We start from the raw sequence: 17630 nt of genomic DNA, 5'->3' as shown, positions 1-17630 counted from the left end.
AAGGTCCACTGTTTCTTAACCCGGACAATTCCCAACTGTTCTACCCTGATCTCTTTTTCTCTCTCTGCATCAGACAGACAATAATCATCTACCAAATCTTTCAAACTGCCAAAGTTAACTTTACTGCTATTACCACAATTTAGCGTGATTCCCTTCACTTTTACCACCACCGTTGGACAAAGCATAAGCATACGTTTTGGGGCTGGCGGCAACAAACTCTGTTATCATAGTGTTTGGTGGAATTTCGCTTGTCAGTTGTCCTAAATAATCACCCAAAGGGGGTGTCTACACCCCCTCTTTACTTACAAAGATGACTGAATCGGTGTCATTGTACAGACACCTATCACCCAGCCCCTTCAGTAGTCTGTATAATTCCAGCTGTGCAAAGCAGTCGTAAAGCTGGCAATGAATACATTAGTGCATGTGGATCCATGGGTGGGGCTGGGTGGGTGGGTGGGTGGGTAAGGCATGCCCAGGCATGTCCCACACATGTCTCTTGTGCATGCCCAGAATCATAGTGGAACAGGTTGATGGGCAGGTATGACATGCCGGGCATTTCCCAGGCATGTCTGAACAAGACTTATCACCCGCATGCAACCTGGCGGGTTGCCTCTTGTGAACATTTTAATTCCTGTTAATATTCCTTGTCTTTTCCTGTAGGCGGACTTCAAAATGTAAATCCACCTAGAAATAAAAACCTTTTAGAGAAAAAATGGTTAAATGTAGGCCCCTGTTTCCACAAAAAATAAAAGCATCATTGCCTAGAAATAAGTACCTTCTAGGGAAAAAAGTGGGGTTAAATGCAGCCCTTAGGAGAATGATTACAAATAAAAAACATTTCTTTTTTTTCACAACCCACCCTCCCTCCTTGTATGTCCATAGAATTATTCTAGGGTTAAACTAATCATGTACACAGAGTCTTGGCATCTTTCTTGATGGGGTAAGTTTCAACACATCATATCTGAAAAAATAGGATTATGATCTTGCACAACACCTTATCTGTTAGGGCTACTCATCATGATGGGCTCAGGCCAATAGAACATATCCGGCTAGGGTTATGACCTTGTGAATCCTGTACCACATGGGGTCAATTATGCACACCCAAGCCAGGGAAGAGGGCTATGCACATCACATCCGGAGGGAGGGGGCTGTGCACATCACTTCCGCTTAGGGGCATGATCTGGTGATGTAATCAGCAAGTGGGTTTGTTTACTTTGATGATGTCACTGATCAAAAGTACTGATAATTGTCATTAAAAAAGGGTATGAACTACTTTCCAGGTTATTCATCCATCTTTCTTAATTTCTGGGCTTCATCCTGGAAACTTTACAATCAGACAGATAGTCTGATACCCAGTTTAAATGAATAATGTGATATTATATAAAAAAAGAACCTTTCTAAGGCTTTGCTTTCCAGAAAATATTATTGCCACAGCAATGGACTATTACAAAAAAAGAACTTTACTTATTGATTGGTTTTGGTGCCAGACTGTCTGAGGATTTTGTACTGTTATCTGTTCACTTACAGTGACAATTCACCCTACATTATAAAAGTGAAACATTTTCAAGGAAAAAACAATAAAGTCCAGTTGCTTTTTGAAAAGCACACATGTTGCAATATGGGAAAAATTTATATTTAGAGGCTCTTTCTGAGCCAGATTGAGACAGGTGACTGTGAATAAGCTAAATTGAACTTCTTTAATACCAGTAGATATTTCACCTAGAAGGTTTAACTCATTACATGCAAGTTCTTGATACAGTTTACTTCATGAAACCAGATTTGAAAGATGAGCCTTTACAAATGCAGAATGAGAATAGTTTATTGATGAAAGCAGCTACATCTGGGAAAGCCAGCATAAAATTTTGGGAGAGGAAGCATTGCCTTTCAATACACCAGCTCAAAAGCAGAACTTGTTGCATTAAATATGCATTGCAATTGGCAAGAGGTAAAATGGCTATTTTTTTCTCTTGACAGCAAATATGCCTGTGGTGTTGTATGTGAGCATGGAGCTTTATGGCAGGGAAAAGGTTTGATTATAGCAAAAGATAATCAGGTTAAATATGGAGAAGAAATATTGCAAATTTTAAATGCCATCTGGAAGCTAAGAATGATTTGCTAGTAGGATAAAGACAGGTGTGTCTCTTTGGACTTGAAGGAAGCCTTCTGGAAGGAAGATCTCCAAAATCAAATTATAGAGAATCCAGTGGCTGATCTGTAGACTCTCTGCACATGAACACAACGCCCGTTGCTGCAGACCTGAAAGTCAAAGTAACAGATTATCAATTATCAACAGATTATCAATAGAGCAGGGGTGTCAAACTCAAATTTGTGATTGACATTGAGGGGGTGGGCAGAATAGGCATGGCCAGGGTGGGTGTGGCCAGCTCAACATCATTTTGCTGGGTTTGCCTGTGGTGGCTTGAGTGCTCTGCCAGAGAAAACAGGCTCCTAAGCTCCATTTTCGGCTGCAACAGCCACCTGCAACACTTTGCCGTCAAAAGTTGAGTTTGGACCTCCATTTTCGCTGTCAGAGGCACCGTGGGCAAGTCCTTCACTGTTTCCAGGGTGGCCCTGTGGACCAGATCTAAGTCACATGTGGGCTGGATCCAGCCCCTGGGCCTTGAATTTGACACCCCTGCAATAGAGTAAGACAGCACTTTCCTCACAACTAAACTCTGTCGTTCCTTAGCACTAAGCCAAATTTCTTTCAGGTTCTACATTGTATAAAAAGACAGGGTGAAGTGATTCCTGATCCTTTCCAATAAGCTTCGGGATTTCTTCAGCACTTCTAAGTGGCTTCACTGAACTGTAGACCTTTGGGTCACAACCAGCTCTGCCCTGATTTTCTCCTTTCTCTCTTCCACCTTCCCTTGTATGGAGATACCTACAAGTGAAGAGAAAGGATTGTCTCTGTCCAGAAAGTGCTTGCCAGGGAGAAGCACAAGACTCTGAAAAGGCCAGGCACTTTGTTCTTAGGAAAAAGAAACAGCCCTGGACATTCACCTCATTTGTTGCGGCTGCTGTTTGAAGGAAAAACAAAATAATAAGAAAACCAAAATAATTCTAAAGGGATACTTTTTCTTCTGTGTACATTCACTGTAGTTTGGAAAATCTAAACCAGCTTTCAGCAAGATTCATTATGACATTTGTAGTGATCAACCCCTGGAATCTGAGCACATAGATTAGAGGTAATCTTTTGCTAACCATTTGATCTCCACATTTTGTTCCAGGTTCAACCAATCCAACATCTGGCATTTCTGGTTTATAAACTTTAAGGCACCTCTTTTCGTTTCCATGTCTGCAGAATAACCTGCCACACTTTACATTCCTAAAAAAAGCAAACAATGAATTCATTGTAATTGAAGACAATGGAGTAATGCCCCTGACACATAACTGAAAAATCTCACAAGGTGTTTTGGAGATCACACTTCCTGCATCTCCAACCGGCTCACTGTGATTTCCCTGTTTTTAAGGATGAAGATGGTTGACTCAGGATTTTTATCTTAAGAGCAACTAATGCATCCGTTATCCACCTGGAAAACCCTTAAAGCAGATTTAGGAGACTTTAGAGATTTTACAGATTTCTAGCTTAAAAGTCTCATAATCTCTGATCAATTGATGATAGGAGATGATGGGAGTTGAAATCTAAAGATTGACACTACAGTGTGTAAGAGCCAAAAGAAGAATTTGGATTTATACACATGACTAAAAGATAATGTGGCTTATTGTTTAGTTTGGGTTCAACATGTGGTGCAAATTTGGCCATTGTGATTTCTAAATCATGATTTATGACTAAATGCAATTCATAAACACATAAACCGGGGTTTCCTCAGTATTATGCAGGGTAAACAAGCTGGGTGATGTCAGCCCAAAGAGAAAAGCTGATTATAGCGTAGTTCTTGATTTATGACCACAAATGTGTGAAGAATTTCCATTTCTAAACAAGGCTGTTGGTAAGTGAGCTGCACCCAATTTTATAATCTTTTTGCCATGGTTGTTAAGTGAATCACTACAATTGCAAAATAAATCACATTGTTGTTAAGGAAATCTGATACCCCCATTGTCTTTGATTTATTGGAAGCTGGCTGGAAGGTCCCAAAGAATGAACATGTGATCTTGGGACACTGCACCAAGCCAAGCACCCAAATTTTGGTCACATGACTGTAGGAATGCTGCAACAATTCCATTCCATTTCATTTATTAGACTTGTATGCCGCCCTATTCCCGGAGGGACTCAGGGCGGCGAACAGAGATATAGGGAAGAGGGAATACAAAAACAAACGAAACAAAACAAGACACAAAGACAAGTTAAAACCACACAAAAATCAGCAATTCGAGTGGGGCTGGAAACTCATCAGGCCCAGGCCTGCCGGAACAGCCAGGTCTTAACGGCTTTGCGGAAAGCCTGAAGGGTGGTGAGGGTCCGAATCTCCACGGGGAGATCGTTCCAGAAGGCCGGGGCAACGACAGAAAAGGCCCTCCCCCGGGGAGTTGCCAGTCAACATTGGCTGGCTGATGGTATCTGGAGGAGGCCTAATCTGTGGGATCTAATTGGTCGAAGGGAGGTAATTGGCAGGAGGCGGTCTCTCAAGTACCCAGGTCCGATACCATGTAGGGCTTTAAAAGTTACGACTAGCACCTTGAAACACATCCGGAGTCTAATCGGCAGCCAGTGCAGCTCGCGGAGGATAGGTGTAATGTGGGTGTACCGGGGTGCACCCACAATCGCTCGCGCGGCTACATTCTGGACAAGTTGAAGTCTCTGAATGCTCTTCAAGGGCTGCCCCATGTAGAACGCATTACAGTAGTCCAGTCTTGAGGTCACAAGGGCGTGAGTGACTGTTCTGAGGGCCTCCAGGTCCAGGTAGGGACGCAATTGGTGCACCAGGCGAACCTGGGCAAATGTTCCCCTGGTTACAGCCGACAAATGGTGTTCTAAAGTCAGCTGTGGGTCCAGGAGGACCCCCAAATTGCGAACCCTGTCTGGGGGACGTATAATTTCACCCCCCATCCTGAGAGATGGAAAACAAGGCCAATTTGGGGAGGGAAAAAACACAAGCCACTCGGTCTTGTCGGGATTGAGTGCAAGCTTGTTCACACCCATCCAGATCCTAACAGCCTCCAGGCACTGACGCATCACATCAACTGCTTCATTGAGTTGGCACGGGGCGGACAGATACAACTGTGTATCGTCCGCATATTGGTGGTATTTTATCCCGTGCCGCCAAATGATCTCACCCAGTGGCCTCATGTAGATGTTAAACAGGAGGGGGGACAGGACCGAACCCTATGGCACCCCATATTTGAGGGGCCTAGGGGTCGACCTCTGCCCTCCAACCAACACCAACTGCAACCTGTCCGAGAGGTAGGAGGAGAACCACCGAAGGACAGTGCCTCCCACTCCCACCTCCCTCAACCGCCGCAGAAGGATACCATGGTTGATAGTATTGAAGGCCGCTGAGAGGTCGAGGAGCACTAGGATGGAGGCATGATCCCCATCCCTGGCTCTCCAGAGATCATCGATCAGTGTGACCAAAGCAGTTTCCATGCTGTAGCCAGGCCTGAATCCAGACTGGAAGGAATCCAGATAATCGGTTTCATCCAAGGACCGTTGGAGCTGAGAGGCCAGTTGTAAGTGGAAAGGCAAGTTCTAAGTCACTTCTTGGAAGTCATTAAATAAATGGTTGTAAGTCAAGAACTATCTGTCATTTCTGACACAATGTTTTAAAAGGTACTTTCCTAAGATGGAAAACAAAGGAAAATTAGCCATTCAGAAATTGATTCACATTTCTACTGTTTTAGCCAGATGGCAGAATCATATTCCCGCAGATGTGGACCCTAAAATATTTCTTATTATCCTTATATTATATCATCATCATAGAAGGAAATAATTTAGATTGCTTACTGTTGTACACATGGAATTTTTACACCATTTTCCCTTTTGCAGTAGCCAAAATCATACCCTCCTCGGTTAAATTTATTAAAACATCCATCTGGAGACACGTTTGCATCTTCAAGAGACAGTGAGAAACCAAGACAAATACATGAATGTATAACATGCCAGCAGGATAAAGAATAATTTAAGAGATTCCAGAGGATTAAAGAAACTATAGTTAATATTTGCTTATTTGTAAGCTACTATTTTGTAACCCATTATTTATTTAATCCTCATTATGCCTGAATCATTCTCTATACGAAATTTCCTTATTGTATTTTATGGGCACAAAAGCTGAAGCTACTTTTATGCCTCTTGCAGAAGATCATGCAGAAAATCTATGGCTGGGGGGGAATCTGAATGCAGCTTCATTCCTCTGTGTGCTCATTCTCATTTTCCAACTTTAACAGGGTTGTAGAAATATCCCTTTGCTGGAATGTAGTGAGGAGGGGGATCCTGGGTGGGAGATGGTGCAGTCCAGATGAGTAAGAGGCAATTCACACAGCACAGGCATTACATGTGAGAGAAAGAGGGTAAAGGCAGATCCTCTCTAATACTTTACAGAGTATATTGTATGCAGGCAGTAGAGTTCTTAGTCCAACAAGATTTTGTTTACAGGGATAAAAGAAGAAAGAACTCAGTGTGGAAGAATCATCATGTGTTATTCTTGATTTGAGGCCTGGGTATAAGCCCTTTTAAATATAGCTGGACTACTTGCAAAAGATTCAAGTATTATAATTCTTTGGAATGTTGCATCATTTCATGCTATTTACTGACCAAAATAAAGATCTCTTGGTTTGAATTGAGAGTTTCCATTTTCAAAGCAATGGAAACAATCCCACAAGTGCCTGTTTATTGTCTAAATCACATCTTCCATAAATGCAATGGATCAATTGATTATGCAAGTGGAACAATGTTCTGACTTGCTGTTTGGATTCCCAGTCACCATCACATGTCATCTGACCCTTCATAAACAATTTAGACAAGGGAATAGAAGGGAACTCATCAAATTTACTGACAACAACAAGCTGACAGGAATGGCCATCATTTGAGAACATAGGCTTAAGATCCAGAAGGATCTTGAGGCACTTCAACACTTGACCCTATCTAACAAAATAAATTCAATGGTGAAAAAAGTAAAAAAAAAGTTATATATTTAGGCAAGAACAACCAAATCACAGGTACAGACTAGGTGATACCTGACTCAATACTATAACTATAAGAGGGATCTTTCAGTCCTAGTGGACAATCACTTAAATATGCACCAGCAGTGTGTTGCAACTGCCAAAAATCCAACACAGTCATAGACTACATTAACGAAGGGATAAAATCAAGATTGTGAGAAGTGTCAGTACCACTCTATAATGCTTTGGCAACACCACATTTGAAATATTGCATCTAGTTTTATTCGCCACAATATAAAACAGATGTTGAGATTCTAGAAAAAATACAAAGAAAAGGAGCAAATATGGTTATGGAATTGAAGGTTAATGAAGAAATTTCCTGACAGAACAATTAATCAGTGGAAAGACTTGCCTTCAGAGGTTGTGGGTACTCTAGCACTAGAAATTTTTAAAGAAGGGAATGGCAAAGGTATATGGTTTCCCTCTTGATCAGGGGTTGGGCTAGAAGACCTCCAAGGCTCCTTCCAACTCAGTTATTCTGTTAATTCTGACTCTTTATTTAATGACCCCAAACATTTATTTGGGCTTTCTATATGCAAAGCCTCACTGCACCACTGATCTATGGCCAAGATAAATCTCCATGCTTACTGAAAACTACCTTATATGAACAAGGGAACTTATTTTAGTTTCCTTTTCAACATAAAACCATGCTGAAAATTTTGTGAATAGTCTGAAAGTCAGGGGTCGTGAGTGACAAGAATAACATCCCCCAAGATCTGTTTTTTAAATTATTGTGCAAAATGTAAAGAAAAGTTTGATTCTGGGGTTTGAATATTCTGAGCACACACTCCCATAGTCAATTTACATTATCTCTCATTGAATTCATTGAGATTGGCTCATATCTTTGTCCAATTTGGGGATGTATCCACAACCCACAAAAGATACTTTCCCCAAAGTCAGTCTTTCCAGTCATTTCTTGACTACAACTATCATCATCTTGGATCATTGGCCACGTTCTCAAAGGATGACTGGAGCTTTAAACCAAAAGATCCGGAGGGCTGGGCTCTAAAGCCTCCAAAGAAAGAACTTCGTCTTGAAAAATTGTTCCATCTTTACAAAACCCCTAGAAATCATAGGTGCTCCAACACTGGAGATTTTTAGAGAAGAGATTGGAAATGGTATAAGGTTTCCTACTTTAGCAGGGAGTTGGACTAGAAGACCCCCAAGGCTCCTTCTTACTCTGTTATATGTAATCATGATTTACTATGGATACAAATGAGAAAATCTTTGATTTATGGAATGACTGTCTTAGTATTTTTCAATAAAATTACTTTTGAAATCCTCAGGTTGACTTACCTGCTGAATTATTTAATTGAACAAGACATTGTTTCTGCATGGTGGGGCATTTCCCATTGTAGCAGTAACCTTGGTTGTTTTGGCATGGTTTTCCATTCTTTTTTAAGCTATCTGTGGGACACTCCGCTGATTGGCCAGTGCAGAGATCAGCCTCGTCACAGTCATCCTTTGCTGGCCGGCACACTGTTCTTGCTCTCTTAAACTGTGGGTGAGAATGGAAAATACTCCCACCTATAATTCTTTAGCAGCAGAGATCATAACACATTTCAAAATTTCCTCTGCATCTTCTTGAAGATTACTAAGCAAGGCATCCCTTGCAAATTTTTTTGCCATTTTGCAATTGTATATTGTGCCTAGAAGACAATTGCAGCCTGTCTTCTTTGCTATGGGAAAATGATTGCAATGAAAGGCCCGATTCCTGAAACACAAGACTTACATATTGGCTGACCATGAAGTGAAAATCAATTGGGCTGCCATGAAAAAGCAACCAAAGTTTAATTGATGAACTTCTTGTCATATATTTTTATTTTCTTACATGGGAAGAAGCATTCACAGAATTTTCTGTGGTGCTGAAAAATTTCTTCTCTTCCTATGAATCTGGGCTTGTGATGAACATTTGAAAAGAACAAAGTGATTTGGGCCTCTCTGCCCAAAAAGTTCATTGCAGAGTCAACTGGGACCCCATATGGAAGGAATGAGGAAATTGCACCTCTCTCTTCATGAACCTGCAGCGCCTCCAGAAAATGCCACCAAAATAACTGAATTTAGAGCTTTAGAGAATTTAAGGAGGGGGTGGGAGAGAAGCAATTTTATTTCCAGACATGTCTTAAACCTATTTCCATCCTAAAAATCTCAGTGAAAAAAATGTCACAGCATTACCAGAGACATCCCAGAACCTTCCAAAAAGTCAAGGAGCTAAGTTAGAGCATCAATCTCAAATATTGGCCACCCTTATTTAAATTGGACTTCCATGCAAAGCACATGAAAGAACAAATGTATTGTTTTCAGTGATTTAATGTACAGAAAGAGTGCATTTTCGATGAAAACAAGGCTGAAATTTTGTTACATTATCTTCCCTGCAGATATGTTCATAAGGGTCAAATAAGCTGCAAAAGGGGATAGAAGAGGTTAAAATGTTTTGATCATAGTAAACAGCCAAGAGATATTTCATTTTTATATGGCTAATATGGAGCAGGGTAAAATCTCTCTTGGTGTTAAAAACAAAGCAATCTTACTCTGCATTGCTCACAACACTCTCCAGAGTCACACTGTGCTCCAGGTTTCAGCTCACAAGTTGCAGCATCGCAGCAAGTACTTTGACAATCCTGAGAAACAAAACATATCAAATGATGTCATAGTCTTCTCAGCCTGGACTTTTTTAATTGCCCTATTTTGAAGAGGGGAAACTGCAAAGGAAAAATATATTTCTGCAATGGGTTTCTTCTTATGGGTTCAAGCTAGCAAATGCACAAACAGTTTGTTATTGCAAACCGATGATGGCATATCTACATGAAACAAACACTGGATATTTCCTATATGAAAAATGTAAAACAAATAAAAATATCCTCATCTCCCAATTGAGCCCCCATTCCTTTCTTATTATGAGGGATTTTGTAATCTTCATGCCAGCCTTGGAGGTAATTCTAAGAAGAAGCACCAACAATGAATATTAACACTACCCTTATTTTAAGGTTACAGTAGCAGAATCTTTAAATACTGAATGTACATTTCTATCCTCTCATTTTTATGGACCAAAAGAATAGGTGGGATCTGTTCTCCTTGAGATGATTGCCCCTTGCTTCAGCAGGCTAATCTGTTACACTTATGTGACCATTGAGTAGATTTTTCCTCCTCCTTTTTTCTCTCAAGGACATTCTTTTTTTTTTATATATATATATATATTTTATTATGTTTTCATTCTATACAATCACATATTCACTGTGCTTAATCAGGGCATATAACATTGAATAATAAACATGGCCCTCACTTATATAGAAAATGCCCTCTACAATACAAACCCAGTATACCACCTTAGCCCACCATACACCCTCTTTCAACCCCCTCCAACTTTCATTCTTCCTTCTCACACACCCCTCTACGCCTACTTCCCCTCCCCTTCTTTCTAACCTTAACCCTATCACTCCGTCTCCATTCCCTCCCTCCCTTCTCCTCCTCCTCTCTCTCACCCTTTCCACCCTCCTTCTTCTTTCACTCGACTCTTTCCTTCGGTATCTATTATACCTTCCAGTATATTCGGTTTGTTCTATTTTCGCACTAACATAGAAAAGCCACAGTATACAAATACAATCATGGAATTTAACACATATTGTATTTCCCCCCTCCCCCCTCCCCCTAAATCCCCACCTCCCTTCCCTCCCCCCGACTTCCCAAAGACCATACATGGTATAACTTTTGAACAATCACAGTCTAAAATATCTCTACATTGAACTCAGCTTCTTACTGTTACCCAAATTTTAAACAATTTAAATTATTACTGATACTAAGCATACGCTATCTGGAGTTTCTTAGTCCCATATTTACTTTTTATGTAATCAATCCACTTTTTCCAGTCTCTTTTGTATCTCTCGTTTGAATGTTCTTTGAGATATGCTGAGATTTTGGCCATTTCGGCTAAGTTCATAACTTTCAAAGTCCATTCTTGAATTGTGGGTAAATCTTTCTTCTTCCAATACTGCCCCACCAAGAGTCTCAAGGACATTCTTACAAACCATTATATGTGTATTTAACAATATAAAGAGAACACTTAAATAAATTACAGTTCCTATAAAAATATTATTAGGGATCAGAGCATAGATTAAAGATCATATGTTCTAGGAGGAAGTAGTTCAAGAAAATAGTGGGACAGATAATCTGTCCGTGTCAATAAAGTAGGGTTTTCAGTAGGGAAGGATTTTGTTGGAGAGCTAAATCACCCATGTTTAAAAATATGCTGTCTTCCCCAATTGTTAGTGAGATACCAGTTCTTTATTCCTCCATGACTCATTCCTCAAATCCAATAAGCCACAGCATTCATGCATGTACACAAAGCACATAAACCTATGCCATTCAGAAAACAACCTATTAGATGGCTCAAACCACTTAGATAGCCAGATGATTTTCCATGGAGAAAAATTTTGAAATCACTCTTGTTGATTTTAAAAAAAACTTACCTCAGGAGAGCCACAGTCACATTCTTCTCCCGTCTCCACAAAGTAATTTCCACAAACTGCAGGTGCCTCAATATCTGTTTTGAAGGGTTTGTTGAGAATGCATTGTGGGAGTTTTGAAGTTAGATACTTCTTGTATTGCTCAACACTACAAGAGCTGAAGTAATATGCAGGTTCTTCACTGTAGAGATGAAACAAAATAAGATTAGGACATCATCCATATTTGAACTAGGAACAGAATTCATTGCAAAAACATATAAGATGGAAAAGGGATGGCTAATGAAGAAAACAGTGATTTTTTTTTCTCTAAAGCTAACAGTGATTTGTTAGGGATTCTTTTCTCTAAAACTAACAAAATGGGTAAGAGAACTATTTGTTCCCTTGATCTTACTCCCAGATTATGCTCTCTCAGTTTTATTTCCACCAATTTTCTTTTCTTTTTTAACCAAATAAATTTTCAGTGAGAGCTCCATGGGATATTAGTTGAATGAGCTTCTTCTTGAGTTTGAATGGGCTGCCTTTCATTTTCATTTTTAGTCAGCCTCTCTGTGGAAGGACAATAATATAAATTGAAGGGGAAACAGTGGAAATTTGTTTTTCTTTTCTTCTTTTGGAGAGAGAATACTTTTATAGCAATGAATACTTTGAGGCAAATGAAGAGCTAAGTATACTAACTCTCTATTTGCCTTAAACTAATCATAGTTGAATTCTTTTGTTGGAAAGGTCATAATATCAGTGGTGTCACACTGACCTCTGAAACTGTGTACTTAAATGGATGCAGACATAGTATCATAAGCCCACCCAAACACCTTCCTAATGTTAATACAAATCAATAGGAATATAACCATTGGCCCTCAGGTTAGGGGCTCAAAACAAGAACACAAAGACAATCTGCAGGTGGTCATTAAATAGACAAGATGGTCTTCTTTCAAGGTCAAAATTGCACCAGACTCATTTTGTGGCATTCATTGAAGCAACATTGTTTTCTAAGCAAGGTCTTCTGTACAAAACACCATGAAGTGTCTAGAAATAATATAAAGTAATCATGATGGCCAGAAATCCTTCAGTAAGTACAGGAAAGGCAACATAGCATTCTCCATACTTCCTGACCTCATTGCCATTGCATGAAATATGAGACAATAAAGTTGTCGTGTTTTAGCAGAAAAAAACAGAAATTGATGAATTGGGGGCATGCTCACTGAGGCTACACAAAAGTCTTACACAAAAGTTATGGGGAGTTTTGCAATAGATAATTGCTGAGAAGATTCCTTCAATTTTTTTGCTTCCTTTTTCTTTTCCTTTTCCCTCTTGATGAAGCAAAGGCTAAACATGCACCTGGGACAAAATATTTCTAGTCCTTGACTTTCTGCCACAGAATTTCCATTGCCAAGCAAGCCCGTTGTTAAGTGAGTCATGCTCAGTATTACAACCAGTTTTGCCACTCTGTTAAGTGAATCACACAGTCATTAAGGAGCTCCAGCTTGCTCCATTGGCTTTGCATATGGAAAGAGAGCTAGGAAAGTCACAAATGAGGATTACATGAATGCAGGATGCTACAACCCCCATAAATACATACTGATGTCACCAACTACCTAAATTTTGATTCTGTGACTGAATGGAGGCTGTGATGGCTGTAACTGTGAAGACCAGACATAAGTCACTGATTTCAATGCCATTGTTACTTCAAATGATAGATAAATAAATGGTTGTAAGTCAATGACTACCTGTATATTGTTGGTTTCAGAAGAATGCAATATATGGCAGAAATGTAACATAGAAGATAAGGTGTGAGGCAGGAAAACCCCAATGACAGTAATTTATCCCTTTCTTTCTGCTGTTACATGGTTCAAAATAATCCCCCCCCCCCACTTCTGCTTCCTATTTTAGGAAAGTCTTTAATGTCTAATCTACTTTCCTCTGTTATCCATCACAGATATTTTTGTTTCTTAGGCTATGCTTCCTATTCTGTTTCTTTAAACTCTTGTGTTTTGGAGACAGCTACTGAATGATGGCTATTCAATTGTTGAGAGCAGTTTTACCTTTTTAAATATGACACATTTTAACTACACATAGTAAAGTGACACACAAATGAGCCAAACTCCCTTTTTTATAACTCCCTGACTATTTAATTTTTGTAAGTCCTCACTATATTTAATTTCACAGTTAATTGCAAGTATTTAAAAATAATTTAATTGGAAAGGCATTAAAAGTGTTCCTCAATCCTTACTTTAGGTGTGAAGTCATAATGCATGTGTTAGGAGAGCAATTACAGCCAAATGTGTCATGACCAATGCCCAGATTATGACCCAACTCATGGGCCATTGTATTCGCCATAAAACTTGTTTCTCTGGTATGATCCTAAGGAAAAGAGAATACTTTGTTTATTGTTAGTCTGCCAAGAAACTGAAAGTGAATCCAATTATCATTAACACTAAGTGTCTAAAAATGATGCCTAAGTGAAATATTTTGAGTTGAGGATACCATCTCAGAATTCAACTAGCTAGCTCTTCTGAATGCATTTATACCCACCAAGACTGAGAACATACACAAATACATCCAAGAAGAAAACTTTAAAGCCTGGAAGCTACAGCACAAGAGAAGATCAAAACCTATCCATCCATTTGTTGTCTGCATTCATTTAGTTATTAAAACTTACAGGCAATTTCTGTTCAAAAATATTCAGTGGTTTTTGTGTGAGTTAGTATTTACAGAATATTGAAGGCTGAATCCCTAAACAGACTTACAAATGCGTTGTTCTTTCTGGATAAAAATGACCTTATTGAGTTTAGAATTACCTCATATTACTTGTATCCTAACTCTGCTTCTTAAGAAAGATAACTTTATGAGTTTTGTTGTATAAGTATTTTTTATTGCCATGTCTCTCCATTCTTTCTATTTGAACAAAAAAAAAGGGTTTTTTTTGTTTCTCAATAAATGCAATAAATATAAATATAATTTTCTTGTAGGGTCTTAAAATACTGAAGTTTTTTTTAAAGTAGATTTAGTATTCCCTCATTTTCTCACTGCACATTAATTCAATCATATGCAATCTAATCCTAAATTTCTTGTAAGAAAATAAGAGTGATTCATGTTTGTCGTTAGGATTGCTAAGAATATTGTTCAGAAGCATTATTTGGGAACGTTGTAATCTGATGTAACCTGCTTATTTGCCAATCAGAGCACAGTTAGACTCTTCCAGAAACATTATAATATATTGTCACCTGATATATAGCTCATGGCATACAAAAAGCTCAATCTACATGTCTAGAATGCATTGTGCCAAAATGCCATCAATTGAGGCAGGACCTGGAAATGTCAAATCTTGAAATAAAGATAAAAATGACTTGGATCAGAACTAAGAAGATGCTTTATTTGTAAAGAAGTTATGACCGTATATGAGTTTTCACTTGTTTATAAATAAGTAACAGGTATCCTTTCTACTAACCTGAATAATGGCTACAGAATTCTTTGAATTGCAGAGACTGCTCATGGTAGCATATCCTATAGTATCTTCACTGAAGTCAATGCCCCTATAAGAAAGAAGGGGAGATCTTCATTATCAGAATGAGGAGGAAAAAAACCCATTAAAATAATATTATGAGAAACTGTATAATAAGGAGAACATTCTGGAAAGTAGCATACAACAATATTTGGAACAATCTGAACTCTCCAAAGTACCAGACACAATTAAAGATATGTTGAATGAATGAATAGCCATGAAGGAATTGAGAGAAGAATAATTAAAAGACAAAAGAAAAATAAAACATCAAGGCCTGATGGGCTACTGGCAGAATTTTTAACAACTAGAAGAGGCACTAAGCCCAGTGATGTTGGAAGTATATAATGAAGTACTGCTAGAAGCAGGAATACCAAACTTATGGATGGAAGCAAACAGCATACTCATACTAAAAGATGATTCAGATTTAATGCAGATAAAAAATTACAGGCCAATATCTTTACTGAATGTGGACTATAAAACATATGCTTAGATAATAGCAGAGAGAATTAAAAATGTATATGAATTTATACATTTAGGCCAGAATGGATTTCTGCCAAAGGGACAGATTAAAAACAATATGAGAATGATTTTAAACACACATTGGAGTATTATGAAATGCACCCTGGAAAACAAATGGCATTGATGCTTCTAGATTTGCAGAAAGTATTTGACAATGTTAATTGGCAATTTATGTTATTACAACTGAAATATATGGACTTTGGGGAAAGTTTTATTAATATTATTAAAGTAATATATAATAAACAATCAACTAAGGTAATGATAAATGGGACACAACAGAGAACTTTGATATTAAATAAGGCACTAGACAGGGATATCCACTGTTGCCGCTGCTATTTATACTGACTTTGGAAGTGTTAGCCAGGAATATTCCACAAAATAAAGAAATAAGAGGAATGGAAATTTAAAAGAGAAATACAAGCTACAGGCATTTGAAGGTGACATGGTCTTCATATTAGAAGACCCCTTAGAAACTGGAGTGAAGCTAATTAGAAAAATAAAAGAATATTGCTCCAGCTCTTGCCAACCTAGCACATAAACATGAGTAGATAAATAGACACCATTTTGGTGGGAGAGAGGTAACAGCATTCCATGTGATTTTGGCATTTTGACATTGACAAAGGTGGCTCTTCAGCTATGAAAAACAGCTTGTGTGTTTGTGTGTGTGTGTTTGTACATATGTGTGTATGTATGTATGTATGTATGTATGTATGTATGTATTTATTTATTTATTTATTTATTTATTTATTTATTTATTTATTTATGTATATTGCTAAGCATTATAAATAGATTGGATATTTTATTATTTTACTTTATTCTTGGTTGATCTGTTGTGTAATGCAAGCCTTCATTTAATTGATGCAGAGTGGGAACCAAAGCATTACTTAATCAAATTAAAAATGCATGTGTAAGTACAGGCAAAGCATAGCAGGATAATCATTTGAGTTTCAATTTTAAATCCAAGTGAAATGAAATCAAGCTGAGTATTTGACCCGCTTCTCAAAACCAGCTCTCATCTAAAAAAAGCAGTTGACTTTGACCTAGAGATATAGTTCACATATGGTTTAAAGTACACAGCATAGAGTGGAAAAGCTGTACAAGCACTAATCTTCCCATAATACTCCACTCACAGACATCCCTCTCCCTTTCCCCACTATGAGACGTACGTGAGTAATTGAGCATTATCATTCCCTTTGCGTGGCAGCAAATCTGTTTCTCTCCATTTTTCAAATAAGTCCAAAGTGGCATCCTCTGATTCCTGAACGTTAATCTTATCTCCGTTGGACCAAATTTCTGTGCCAACCAGTGCAACATAAATTTTCAAAGGTCTCATCATCTGTCAGGTGGACATGGCAACAATCAGAAACTCAAATACAAGTAAACCTTGAGAAACATTTCAAGATTAAAAAGCAACTGATATTGGCTTCTATGGGCAGGTTAAAGGGAAAAAAAGATCTAGGCATCAATAGAAGAGGAATTTCTGGAACTCAAGGTTGAATTGTGGAGTCCTTGATGCTCCTTGGTGCTCTAAAGTTGTTTAGTCAGATAATGAAATGTCTGCAAGAAAACCAACAAGCTCAGACAGCACTAAGGACTCTATATATTGGGAATAATAATAATAATAATAATAATAATAATAATAATAATAATAATAATAATAATAATAATAATAATAATAATAATAATAATAATAATAAACAATTAATAATAATAGTCCAGAAAAGTGAAGAACCAATGATTAAGGAAGTAAATAAAGGAGGCCTTTTAAAGACAACTAAGTCAAAAGCTGAATATAAGAAAGAAGTAATTGAGAATTGAGCTGGAAATTGGAAAAACAAAGCTATGCATAGCCAATACTTGAAAAGTATTGAAGGCAAAGCTGACCAAAAGCTAACTTGGAACTGGTTAAGATCAGAAGCACTGAAAAAAGAAACAGAAGACTTTACTTTGGCAGCCCAAGAACAAGCCTTAGCCACAAACTACCTGAAGGCAAAAATTCAACATGTTACCACCAACAGCAAATGTCGCCT

At 38.2% G+C, this 17630-nt stretch overlaps 1 protein-coding gene across 1 annotated transcript in view; it reads right to left on the bottom strand.

Moving 5' to 3' along the window:
• Window positions 1-1801: 1801 nt before the first annotated feature.
• The window catches only part of LOC106546180 (zinc metalloproteinase-disintegrin-like BmMP), a 30968-nt gene continuing 15139 nt past the window's right edge, over window positions 1802-17630 (bottom strand). The window contains exons 9-17 of the mRNA XM_087703607.1: window positions 16767-16936; window positions 15028-15112; window positions 13810-13940; window positions 11586-11763; window positions 9651-9740; window positions 8416-8617; window positions 5906-6011; window positions 3205-3328; window positions 1802-2256 (exon numbers count right to left, since the gene is read on the bottom strand). Of these exons, the coding sequence (XP_087559733.1) occupies window positions 2185-2256; window positions 3205-3328; window positions 5906-6011; window positions 8416-8617; window positions 9651-9740; window positions 11586-11763; window positions 13810-13940; window positions 15028-15112; window positions 16767-16936 (1158 nt within the window). The 3' untranslated portion in view covers window positions 1802-2184. The remainder of the gene's footprint in view (window positions 2257-3204; window positions 3329-5905; window positions 6012-8415; window positions 8618-9650; window positions 9741-11585; window positions 11764-13809; window positions 13941-15027; window positions 15113-16766; window positions 16937-17630) is intronic.

Source organism: Thamnophis sirtalis, unplaced genomic scaffold (genome assembly GCF_051295495.1).
Source record: "Thamnophis sirtalis isolate CommonGarterSnake01/CBP01778 unplaced genomic scaffold, rThaSir2_p1.2 scaffold_2, whole genome shotgun sequence".
In the NCBI taxonomy this organism is placed as follows: Eukaryota; Metazoa; Chordata; class Lepidosauria; order Squamata; family Natricidae; genus Thamnophis; species Thamnophis sirtalis.
The sequence above is the reverse complement of the archived record's forward strand: the minus strand, read 5'-3'. Positions and strand labels throughout refer to the sequence as shown.